Here is a 12,762-nt window from a genome sequence, read left to right on the forward strand (position 1 = left end):
TGAAAAAGGCTATGGATTTTTATTATATTTCATTGTGAGAATAATGTTTCCCACAGGCTTCAAAGGTCCTCTGACGTCCCAGTGTACTTAGTGCAATGTCAGACAATTTGCTCGATTGATAAATACATTTGACTCAGAAATGTGACACAGGATGCTGGCATTAGAAAGGAGGTGATCAAATGGCAGAGTGGGAGGGAGAGCAATAGTATGACAACAAACGACACAAGAGAGTTCTGTCAGCAATTTATGGCTATGTTAGTTTACATATGAGTTTTTTTAAAAAAAAAAGAGTTTGTTTAGGTTATTATACAAAGTAATGGGTTTTTATCATGACATTCCTGAAGATATGTGTTATCATACTTTGCTCCCATCCATTCACTTTCCTCACTTCCTGTCCGTTGTTTTTGAATAGTAAATTCATTCATCACTAGCAGTGCTAATCCAAGCACCTCCCAGGGTTCAGTATTTCCACCTTCCTGTTTGCACACCTCACGGCTCCCAGTGTACAGATGTTTACTGTTTTCCCACGCATTGATGATCCCATTTTGACACAGTGGAGTTGGTTTTCATCCTTGGGGCATCGTGGGGGCAATAGGCAGACACAGTTGGAGGTGTGGGCTGCAATGAAGGAGACAATGTGAGTCACCACAGACAATCCTTTGGAGCCTGGTGTTACTTAACCCTTCTCCACAGTAACCTGTTCCTTGAAGGCAATTAAGGGAAAGCTGAAACCACAGTGACATCCCAACAAACCCACCAGTTGCTGGGTGGTGAGATAAGAATTTAGGACTGCAGATTGCTCTCTCCTAAGCAGGTCAGATTCCAGAACTGGACCCCTGTGACCCACTGCTGGTCCTCATGGTCCACATCCAAGCAAGATGTGAGCCACCTCTCATACTTACTCTGTTAACACCATTTATGCCAGGTCTGTGTTCTGTCCTGTCCCTTTCTCTGGGTCCTTCTTATCAACATTACAGTTATTATTTATTGGCTGCGAGCGCTTATGCCAAGCACTTGCATACTTTACTGAATCCTTACAAGTCTATAATCTATCCCGCAGAGCTTCCCTGGGATCTAACAGCTAGTAAACATTCAGGACAGGTGTCTTAATAAGTGACCCACAAGCCTCAACATGTTGACATAATCCCATGTCATATTTACTCATTTTACACTAGAATATTACTTGGTTGTAATATTCTGGGGCCTATAGTTTTAATAAGCAGTTAATTTGGTTGATTCTCCTGTGAGGACTGCTTTTGAAGGCACCTAATCACTGCATAATTCATACAAATCTTGATTTCAGGAAATAGTCTTCCTTTTTCCTCTCTCTCTCTCTCTCTCTCTCTCTCTCTCTCTCTCTCTCTCTCTGTGTGTGTGTGTGTGTGTGTCTGTGTCTATTTGTGTGTGTGTGTGTGTGTGTGTGTGTGTGTGTGTATAGGTGACAGAGGTTGTCATCAGATGTCTTCTTGGATTACTCTCTATCTTATCTTACAGAGGTAGAATGTTTTGTTGAACTTGGAATGTGCCTATTTTAGCTGGTCTGTAGCCAACTGGAGAAGGTAGTATTACTGGGAAAATCTCATTCACTGTCAGAAAGGATTCAGTTCAAGACCAAAGGATTGTTCCATTTTGCATAAGAAACCAGTTCTCTCAGGGTTTACAATGGCACTGTCACCACTGTTTTTGCATTATTATTACTATGTGCACCTATGCTGTTTGTTTTCAACACCTGAGGGACATTTCCACTCCATCTAGCAATGAATCCTTTAACACTCAGTCCTCACTCTTTCACCATTACAAAACCCAGCTCTTCTCTCACAGTTCTCATCCCACAGCTTTGCATTAAAGTGAGTCATGCAAGAACTGTCTAATGTGAGTTCTCCAAGGACTGTGAATGATCTGAAGGGAACAAAAAGCCCTTTATGTGCAACCCCCTCACTAGACTGTGTGGGAACTTCCATAAGTGGGATGCTAAATGTTTTTTTGCTGAATGAATTTCCCCTTCCTGTTGGTTGGTTGGTTTTAGATATTTCTATAGTTCAGACAGAACATTTTATATCCATAAAAATAGGATTCCTAAGGGAGCCATTTCTTTTCTAAGTTTTGAAAAGAGAACATCTTACTACCTTGATATTCCACTTTAGGTTCTTCTTTTCTTAAATTCATTTTAGATGGGAAGGAAAAGAGTAGCAAAGGGCACAGTGTAATCACGAGCACAGTTTAAGCAAGATGTCATTCACTTCAACTTAACATTACTAGGGCCACAACTTGCTGTGAGTGGGTTGGGTATAAAATACATTTCCAAATCTCTTTCTTTGTAACTGCATTGGTCTGGGCTATTTATGGTGCCACTTCTAGCATAACTCACTGTGATGCTGACTTTGGATAGATTAAAGACTGGCAGAGACATAATCGGCTACTTTCTGATTAGAGTTGAGTCCTAATCCACAGTACTTCATGTCTCATGTTCTAGAACTTGTTAAAAGCCTATAGCCAATAGCCAGGAAGGTCATAGGCTCTAAGAGCTGTGTGTGTGTGTGTGTGTGTGTGTGTGTGTGTGTGTGTGTGTGAGAGAGAGAGAGAGAGAGAGAGAGAGAGAGAGAGAGAGAGAGATATGCCCCTGATGTTATTGTTTTGTTAAGTGGACAGATGGTCAAACTGCCTTTTAAATATTTATGTTTACACCTATAGATTAATGCTGCTTTCAACCTTGGTTCAAAAACCATTTTTCCCCCTTGGCTATGCCCAATCAATGTAGAGACTAATAGTTGGTGAAAGTGCAGAGAATAGGAGACGTTGAATCCCCAGCCCTAAACAGGACATTTATAGAATCCCTCCTACCCAGAAGGTTCAGGACCAGCAAAGAGGAGAGGGTGGAAAGGATGTGAGAGCCGGAGGATGGAGAGGAGTGCTGTGAGATGCTGTCTTCTGAGAATAACATGGCCGCTGCATTCGTGACCTCAGAGCAGCTGTAGGTACCCATGTGAAGCAAGCCAGTCAAGAGGGAGAGAAGCTCATGCGGTACAGAGCTAATGAAAAGTGATATCTGCTGGGGGGGGAATAGAATCATTTTTCTTCTTGGGTGTGGCTATTGGTACATTCTCCATGCTTAGGTGGATGGCCCCAGAGCCATGCAGAAAAAGAGAAAGTATACTCAGGGGAGTATTTATGGATATTGATGATGATGATGATGATGATGATGATGATGATGATGATGGTGGTGGTGGTGGTGGTGGTGGTGGTGGTGGTGGTGGTGGTGGTGATGATGATGGTGGTGATGATGGTGATGATGAGATGATGATGTGGAAGAGGAGAAGAAAAAACATGGAGGCAGGAGAGGGAAGTGCTGGGAGTATATCTAAGGGGTATGCGGATGGGAGGTTTGTCTTGGATATGATGACATGTATATATTACAAAGTTGCCAAAGAATAAATAAAATTATAAAATAATACTGTTTGAGGCTGACCATTTCTTCTAAAAAGTGTCTTCTAGTTACTCGTTACTCGACTATGTGCAAAACCAATTATGTAAGTAAAAAAAAATTAAGAACTGCTTATACATTAGGTTGATAATCCCAACTGTTCCATTAATTTGAGCAATACTGATTGTCAAAACTTTTTAGTATTTCTTTTAAAAATAAACTTGAATTTGTAGAGTCTTGGGCACTTAGTGACAGGATACTTGTAAGACAGATGCTTTGGTGAAGTTGTGTTGCAGTAATTATTTCTAAATCATACAGATTTGAAAACAATAATTCATGAAAAAGTCAAACAAAATCTTTTAAAAGGGAGAATTCCATAAAGGCCTTCCTTATTGCAAGGAAGAAAGCAAGATAACTCTAAACATCTTTGTACACCCTGACTTAACCAGTAAAGTCAGAGGCCATTTTAAAAAATTATCTGGCTATCCAAAACCCTTCCATTGATTGACTGAATGATTGATTGATTTTTGTTTGATATATTTTTGAGACAGAGCTTCCCATTGTAGCCCTGGCTGGTCTTGAGCTCATCAAATCTTCCTGCATCTGCTTCTCAAGTCCTAGAATTTCAGGTTTGAGTTTCCATGTCGGGCTCTCTCTATAGTTCTGACAATAATATTTTGGTACTACAATTCCCAGTGAAAATGTTCATATGTAAATAGAGGAAGGATCCAGATAACACTTAAGGTATTTTTAACCACAAAATACTACTTCTGAAGAGGTGCTAGGTGGTTGGTGTTGGCCAAATAGCTAAAATATAGATAGTAGAGTATTTTATTTATACAAGATTTCATAGTAACTAGAGCTGGGTGACCCATGAAACAGGCCCCTGTTTCCTGTCCCTTTTGTGGAGTTGTCCTGTTAACCTGTGGCATGGAGGTTAAAGACTCAGGCATATTATTCTGAGTGAGGGCTCCATCAGAAGACCTGGCTCTGTGAGGTCACATCTTTCCTCCATCATGGGAAGAGCTTGTGGCCTGTCAAAGATGATGATTCTGGTCCTCAGTTTTAAATTGACCAGGAAGAGTATGGACTTCGGTAAGATGTTTCTTCTTTCGCAGATGAAGAACCTTGGACCAGAAACTGAAAAGGGATACCTACAAACCTGAGGTGGGTTCCATTGGGTGCTTTATTTCCAAGTTTCAAAAATGCTTATTGAAAATGTGTCACAAGGGGAATCTGGATGCCCATTTGATTCTGTTAAGTCCTAATCTCTAACCATTTTTGTAAATCGTATGAAACAGCCCACTTCAGGGGCAGATGTTTTCCTGGTGTAGATGTAGTACCACTGGAGGATGAAGATGCAATGCTTCATCTTAAGGATAGGTTGACAGGTTATAAACAAGTGATGAGGTCTAGGCTTGGTGAGGGTGTCAGCGGGTGAATAGCATTTATGATAAAGTTGAACATATGGTCACAAAAACACTCCTGGAAAGTAAGCCAATGCATCATCATATCAGTTAACATTTTATACTTTAAAAATAGTATTTATAGAGAGGATCTGGAAGGAGTTTGGAGAAGAGGAAGAATATGATAAAAGTATATTGTAAGGGAATGTGACTGTATAAAGAAGACATCATTAAATAATATTTACTTTTGAGTTTCATTTTCTAAGGTGTATATTAAAGAAATAATTTTAGATTAACAGAACCCTTTGTGATAAATTTATCTGTCATAGCACTGTTTATAATACAAATGTATCAGGGAAAAGTTAGTCTAATTAAATATTGGATAAATAAATCATATTTAATATTTTCACTCTGACATAGACATTTAAGATTATGTGACAATAATATCAGGGCATGGAAAAAGTTATATTTATATCATGCTATATTAAATGAACACATCAATTTATAAAACATTATATAAAATATGTTTCCATTTTATTTTTATATGTTTATTGTATGTAGGGAAATAACTGAAATATATGTGGCACCAGGGACAATTTTTTTAGTGGAGTTGATTAGGGACCCAAATGGTAACATCAGTACAATATTGGTAATCCAATTTCAAGCAACTTTGAGCAAATAGTCCTTTCTGGCCAATAGGAATCATTTGCTCCCTAAGCTGTGCCCTTATTATGAAAATCTTCCCCTGGATGACAAGTGACATTGTACACATGGCTCACAGAGCCTTTTTATGTACATCTAGTTGACCTCACAGATAGTGAGAAAGAGGTAACTCTAATGAAAGATTATTTCATAGGCAAAAACCAGTGCTTAAGTCCAGTGGGACCCTGAACTTGAGCTCAGGATGTCTGATTGAATAATACTGTCAGATCTTGAAAGTACCGATCACGAATAGAGGAATTAAAGACATTTAAGGAAAATATTCCAGCAATTGGCAATTGAATTCTAATCTGACCTAGATAGCACTCTTGGATCAATTGAGTATAAAGAACAGGGAAAAAATTAGATAATTCTCATGAAGAATTATCTGGGGTTATGGAAAGCACTGCTTGAAGCTGAGGAGCAGAACTGTGCTCCTCTTACTGCAGTGGCTCTCAACCTTCCTAGTGCGGTGACTCATAGTTCCTCACAGTGTGGTGACTGCCAACCTTAAAATTATTTTTGTTGCTACTTCATAACTGTAATTTGCTACTGTTACAATCAGAATGGAAATAACTGTGTTTTCTGGGGTCTTAGGCAACCCCTGTGAAAGGGTTGTTTGACTCACAAAAAGGTCATTGTTCACATGTTGAGAGCCGCTGTCTTATTGAAATCTAAGGATAATTCTGAGTACATAGGCATAGAAAAAGACTGGAAAGATACAACCCTGAATTATTAAGGTAATTACTTTTAGTTTGTAATTGGTTATCCTTTGCCTTTTCTGTTTGGATCGTGAAAATTTTAATAAAAATAAACATTTTTGATTAAAGTCAGGTTATATAATCCATATATATGTAAATATGCATAAATGCAGCATCTGAGAGGAACCAAATAAGAACGTTTCTGGTATATTTACCAGGCTAGCTTACCTGAACATTTTTCCCAGTCATAGCAGGTATCATATCCACAGGGTACTCTCTTTGTGCTCTTCATTGCGAGTTTTAGCCTCTCAAGACCCCATTCTAACTGTGGGCCTTCTTGGCAGGAACCAACATGGACAAAGTGGAACTGGTCGCTGTTTAAACATTTTTCAGCCAAAAATTTGCAAGCAGATGAAGTGAAGTACTGACTGGATCCCTCATCAAATATACAGAGATCTTCTGAATAACTGCTGTTGAAGGACGGGAAACAAATGTTACGTTTGAGGGCATAAAGGAAATGCAGACGACATGTACAGGTGATGGCTACTCAAGTTTTCTCCACCAGGTTTTGCACTGACAGTCTCTCTCCATCTACCCCTCCAATCCCATCCCGTGTGCCTCTTCGACTCGTCTTCTAGAACCTTCCATCTTAATCTTGCAACTGCTTCCAACTCAATTCAAGTTGGAGTTTGAACAACTGAATAAACAAGGTTTTCTATGATTAACTGCAACCAACTGTTTATTTTTCCATCCCATTAAGTCCCTCCTTCTTGTTGGCAATTAAGTCTGTAAACTCATCAAATTATTTTCTTGCTAATACCCACCAGCATGGCATCCTTTCTCCTTTCTACCAGTATTAAGTGTAGTTTTGGCTTCTCCTGCTCAACATAGGACAGGATCTTTTTGCAACTCTGAAACACGAATTAATTGCTGCAGTGGTTCAGTGAATGCCATACAGTATCTGTATCACTATACGATGTCTTAAGTGTGCCTGTGCTGTGATTTGGAGCGTGAGGCTTTAACCCATTCCTTGGCTGACTCGCTTCATCTCCACAGATAAAAGGATGAATCCTGCTACTATGTATGTAACACAAGATTGGTTTTTCTCTAGGTGGAGATGACAAATTGCTTTGATGACTTCGAATCTGAGTTCTTCCTGTGGTGTCTGCTTCAGAGTTAACAGCCAGTGCACCAGTGTGTAAAGTTATTTCCAGAAAGTAGGGCTTATCCCCTAGAACAAAAGACTGCTTTCTCTATTCAGAAGACATAAGCTGTGGGCTAGCCTTCCAACACATTTACTCCTTATAAAGGGAACTGATAGGTATAGGAAGGACTGGAGGGTGTAGCACAGCAGTGTTGGTCTCTCTGAAGGTAGTGTGTATGTTTAAGATTTGGTATTGCTCAGACCCAGAAAGATGCTTCCTCTGTTAAAAGGACAGTGTGGATACAGTGAATAGTTCCCAGAAATCTTCTGGTGATCAGACTCCGAAAGGAAGAAACCATTTGTGGAAACATCTGAGGAGTCTGTTATATACTGGTAGGGTTTTAGAGAAAAAGGCCTACTGTGCTTACCAGATGATGGGGACCCAGTGCTTTCAAATGTTTGTTACATTTGCACAGAGGAGTCTGGGGGGTAATAAGGGTTAAAAGTGACATATTCACAGTCATATGTAGCCTGTTGACTTCCTCTTGCAACATTCAATTTTATTCATAGAAGTTAGCATGATGAAGCAAAAGGTGGGTTTCCAGGAAAACAGAACTAAACAAAACAAGAATGTTTCCACTTGTGGTCTGTATATTGTGTGTGGTATATTATATTTGTGGGTGGGGTATGTGTACATGTTTCTGTATGATGTGTGTGTGTGTGTGTGTGCTTGTGGATGGTGTATGTGTACATGTGTGGTGTGTGTATATGTGTGTGATGTGTGTATATCTGTGCATGTGGTGTACGTTTGTGGGTGCGCGCTCGCGCATGTGCACACACGTGTGTGTGTGTGTGTGTGTGTGTGTGTGTGTGTACTTCATACCCATAATACTTTCTTTACTACAACTTATTGGAGTTCCTACTTTCAGCTATATTCAGTAAGAAGGGCAGTCTTTGACGTAGTTGAGTTTGACAGTTTTAAATGAACAAGAATAATTTTTAACACATAAATTAGATTGTTTAAATAGACAAATGCAATATGAACGCAGGGAGGTAGAATAAGACATGATTAAAAATAATCCTTGCTCCCAGGAGGGGAATATGAGAAGGTTTGGAGGGAGAAAGTGAAGTGGAAAATGACATAACTGTAATCTCAAAAATAAAATAATTAAAAAGAGTTTGCTCCCTAGTAGGAAAAGACTAATTCAGTTGAATGTAGGAGTTTCAGCTATGTGAAAATTAGTATTGCCTGTTTGTGTATCAAAGTCATCTTCTCCATCAAACTGGCTATACCAGATTGGTTCCCTCAATTTGCAAACACACTTCAGAGTGTTTCATACCTACAGTCTTCTTCTGGGGACATACAAACACACTCGGATCCTGATTGCTTTTGTCCCGGTTGACAAACGCCCTTTGACTTTGTCAGAATATCTGAAACAAAAGAAGAGAGAAAAGCAGTGTCCTTAATAGTTCTGACCGGTAGGCTTGAACTCTGGAGAACTGGGAATGGGTTCTCTTTTATCTGCTGGATTAGCTCATCCATCATGGCTTGTTTAAATACGCTGTTCTGAAACATTCCATCTGAAAAGTCCTTTCCAACTCATTCCCTTCACTAGTTTCCAAACTAAAACAAAAACTGGAAATGGAGAGAGTTTTTTTCATTTGACTCCCAGATAACGTGTGGATTATTGTTATGCTCCGCGGGCCCTGCTAGGCGCTGAGACTGATGGAGTGAGCTATGTCTCACATTCTGTACCTGGTGGGGACAGACAGTGTTGGTCAGACAAGCACAATAATACATAGAGAATTGCTAACAATATTAGTGATATTAAAAGAGAGGCGTGCAATCAGAAAAATTGATGTTCCTAGGAAGGTTGGGAACAGTGACCTGTGTGTAGCAGGGAGGGGTTGTGGAGACTGTTGGAAGCAGAGGGAACATCAAGTATGAAAACATTCTAAAAGGAGACAGCATGTGACTTTCCTGGAATTGAGAGGAGGCCAGTGTGGCTGAGCACAGAAAAACAAAAGCATACAAAGAGATGTAGCCACAGTAGCACATGATGGGAACTAAGGGCTCTAAAAAGGCTGTCCCCGTTTATTTCCCAAGGAGTACATCTTTGATGGTTTCTAAGCTCGGGACAACAGCAGGTCTAGAGTTTGAAAACGAGATAGACTCCATCTTCTGTGGAAAAAGGTATAGGGAAGAGGACTATGGTACACAATACCACATGGCGTTATTATAGTGATTCAGGTACACAGAGATGCTAATTTAGAACAAGAGCGGGATGTGAAAGAAGAGAGATATAGATAAACTCTGTGTGTGTATGTAGCACACTAGAAGGAAATATATTTGTACATGTGTTAATTCTGTTAATATTGTGGTAAGTTATGTTATCAATCAAGTTTAATTCTTACTGTCTAGTTTGCATGAGAAGAGGCACTGGCGCCTTTTCTGAAAGAGAAAGCATCGGGATGGTTCACCGCAGGCAGGGAAAGATGAATCAGGATCTCTTTCTACTCATATTGAGTTTGTGGTATCCATGGCATGTCCAAGCGAAGTAGACTTACAGGAATTTGGATATGCCTGTTTAGAACTCTGTAGTGTTGTATGTAGTAAAGCCTTTATGTCTGACTTTAAGGGAAATTCATAGTAAAGCCTTTGAGTGAAATGTTTCAACAAAGCCTTTCCTATGTGTGGGTCAATCAGTAGAGGCTGAGAAATTGTTTTGAGACTGTTTGAACCTTGAAGAAATGCTGTCTCTCTAGAGAATATGTACTTGGTATTATGTGAGAGCATGCAGCTGCACAGATCCTGGCAAACCTGGAGTTCTTTTGATTATGGCTAGCCATGGTCAGAAGGGACTGAGATTTGTATGGGGTAGCAAGGGCAAGATAACTTTGGCAGCTGGAGCCTTTCAAGCACCATTTAACCTTGTATAATGCTTGAATATAGTAACTGGAGTGAGGTAGCTGGGTGTCAGTCTTTCCAAGAAAGCTGAACCCCTTTGCTCCTTCAGGAAATGGAGGCTTAGCATCTTGGTGAGCTCCTCTCTCTACTGTGGCACCTATGACACCAATTAATAGATTAAATTTGTGCTAAGGATTAAATTCATTAAATCTGTTAAGAAACTATTAAGGCTGCCAATGTGAGTAGGATCTCTTAGCATAAGACTGCAGGATGAGGTGATGGGGCAGACCTTAGTCTAAGACAGGAACCTGTGTAAAACAAGGAAACAGCTAGTGAGGTAGGAACTAAACAAAACGACTTGTTTACCAGGTGGTAGTGGTGTGCACCTTTAGTCTCAGCACTCAGGAAGCAGAGGCAGACAGATCTCTGAGATTGGGCCAGCCTGGTCTACAGAGCAAGTTCCAGAGCAGCCAGGGTTACAGAGAAACCCTGTCTTGAACAAAGTAAAAAACCAACCAAACAAAAAACCACCTGTGATGGTCTAAATATCTTTGGCCCGAGGAATGGCATTATTAGGAGGTGTGGTCTTGTTGGAGGAAGTGTGTCATTTTGAGACCCTTTCCTAGCTACCTGGAAGACAGTCCTCTCCCGGTTGCATTTGGAACAAGATGTAGAACTCTCAGCTCCTTCTCCAGCACCAAGTCTGACTGCACACTGTTATGCTTCCTGTTATGATAATAATGGACTTAACCTCTGAAACTGTAGAGCAGTCCCAATTAAATGACGTCCTTTGGTGCCTTGGTCAAAGTGTCTCATCACAGGAATAAAGAACCTAAGACACCACTCAAAACTAAAACCAAAGGTACCACCACCAACATAATGATGAGTCTTGGAACAGATGTAGAGAAAGTTAACATAGTTAAAATCTACCGAAAGGTCAAAGAATACAGGAACTACAAACACACATGACATCTGTGAGATCTAGTGCTATGGGCATTAACTATGGGAAGTGAGAAATTTGGTGGTAGTGGTGGAAATGATGTCTTAAAAGTCTGATTTTCAAGATGAATGAATGTAGAAGTTGATCCATGTACATATTATATATTAGGATTTCATGGTTAACAAAAAAGGAAAAAGGAAGGGAGGGGGGAAAGAGTAAGGAGAGGTGGGTAAAAGGAAGGAGAAATCTCAATGAAAACAGAGGAAGGAAGAGACAGTGGTTCTCTGATGAATCTAAAAGGGCTCTGATTTTTTTTCGTAATTCAGGAGAAAGGGGACAGTAATTTGAACCAAGGTCCCAGACAGAACTGGAGAGAAGTAGTTACATTCAAGACACTTATCTCATGTGCATAAAATAGTATAACAATAGATTTATCATTTAAAGTAGGGACAATCTCTTAAAAATGCAGCATGGATTCAGGGCACTGTATACCATACTGATCTCAACTGAGAAAATAAGGAAAGACCCCAAGAGTAATGTGCTTGAATGAAGATGACCAATTGAATAGTGTCTACATAGAGAAAGGGGACTAACGTGGAAAGACGACACTTAAAACGCATTCTCCATAAGGAGAAGCCTTGGTTGTGTTTCTTTTCAGTGAAGGCTACACTGAAGATGCTTAGTATTGGATCTAAATCTGACATCCCAATCGTGTCGGATCAGCCCAACATCCCTGAGCTGATCTGACTCATCAGCATCCGCAGGACAAGAGTGCCTTAGTGAACAAGTTAATTGTCAAGAGAGCAAACAGAGCCATAGCTGCTGCTCCTTAGTTATGTAGTGGGCCAGGAGGTTGGGGTCACAGGCTCTCGCTTAGCCTATTATGGACCAGATTTGATAAAATGAGGTTTTTGTTAAAGACACAATTGAATAATGAAAACAACTGCCTTGTTTTCCCCTGCTATATCCACTTCCCACCATCATCTCTTTTTGAACCCTCATTTCATCGGCCAAAATGTGGTCAGGAGCCTAGGTAAACTTGGAGGATTGTAGCTCTCATGTGATCTGTGGTGTGAACGTCAGAAGAGATGAGCGAGGTCCACTGCAGTTCGGTCGATGGACGCTGATAAGGGAGAGGTTTCCATTGTTTGTTCTATCCCTTCATGCACAGGCTAGGGAAGGCTCAAAGCTATGCACTGTTTGCAGTAAGAGATCAACTTTCTAGCAGTGTGGAACATGGTCTAGTTACTGTGAGTGCTCATTGACCACACAGAAACTTTCCATCTTTTTTGATCCTTTAGGAGGAAGCTGGTGCTGGTACTGAGGAGGATAGAAGGCCAAACTCAGGAGCAATGTAATTAGAATACTTTTTAATCTTTGAAATGTGGAGAGCAGGAGGATTTCCTGAGGTGTGTGTAAGGGGTTGGTTCTAAAAAGAAGGAAGGATGAAGCTGTAGAGGATAATGGTAAGCACCTTGCTTCTTCATGATGAAAACAGATTTTCACAAGAAAAGACCAAAGAGTCTTTGGCCAGCAACATCCT

The 12,762-nt window shown here is 40.2% G+C and overlaps 1 protein-coding gene across 1 annotated transcript in view; it reads right to left on the reverse strand.

The window, feature by feature from the left end:
* Window positions 1–237: 237 nt before the first annotated feature.
* Window positions 238–12,762, reverse strand: part of C6 (complement C6) — a 67,131-nt gene continuing 54,606 nt past the window's right edge. Inside the window, exons 15-17 of the mRNA XM_032896841.1 lie at window positions 8,712–8,802; window positions 6,456–6,697; window positions 238–618 (exon numbers count right to left, since the gene is read on the reverse strand). Of these exons, the coding sequence (XP_032752732.1) occupies window positions 437–618; window positions 6,456–6,697; window positions 8,712–8,802 (515 nt within the window). The 3' untranslated portion in view covers window positions 238–436. The remainder of the gene's footprint in view (window positions 619–6,455; window positions 6,698–8,711; window positions 8,803–12,762) is intronic.

Source organism: Rattus rattus, chromosome 3 (assembly GCF_011064425.1).
Source record: "Rattus rattus isolate New Zealand chromosome 3, Rrattus_CSIRO_v1, whole genome shotgun sequence".
Taxonomy (NCBI): domain Eukaryota; kingdom Metazoa; phylum Chordata; class Mammalia; order Rodentia; family Muridae; genus Rattus; species Rattus rattus.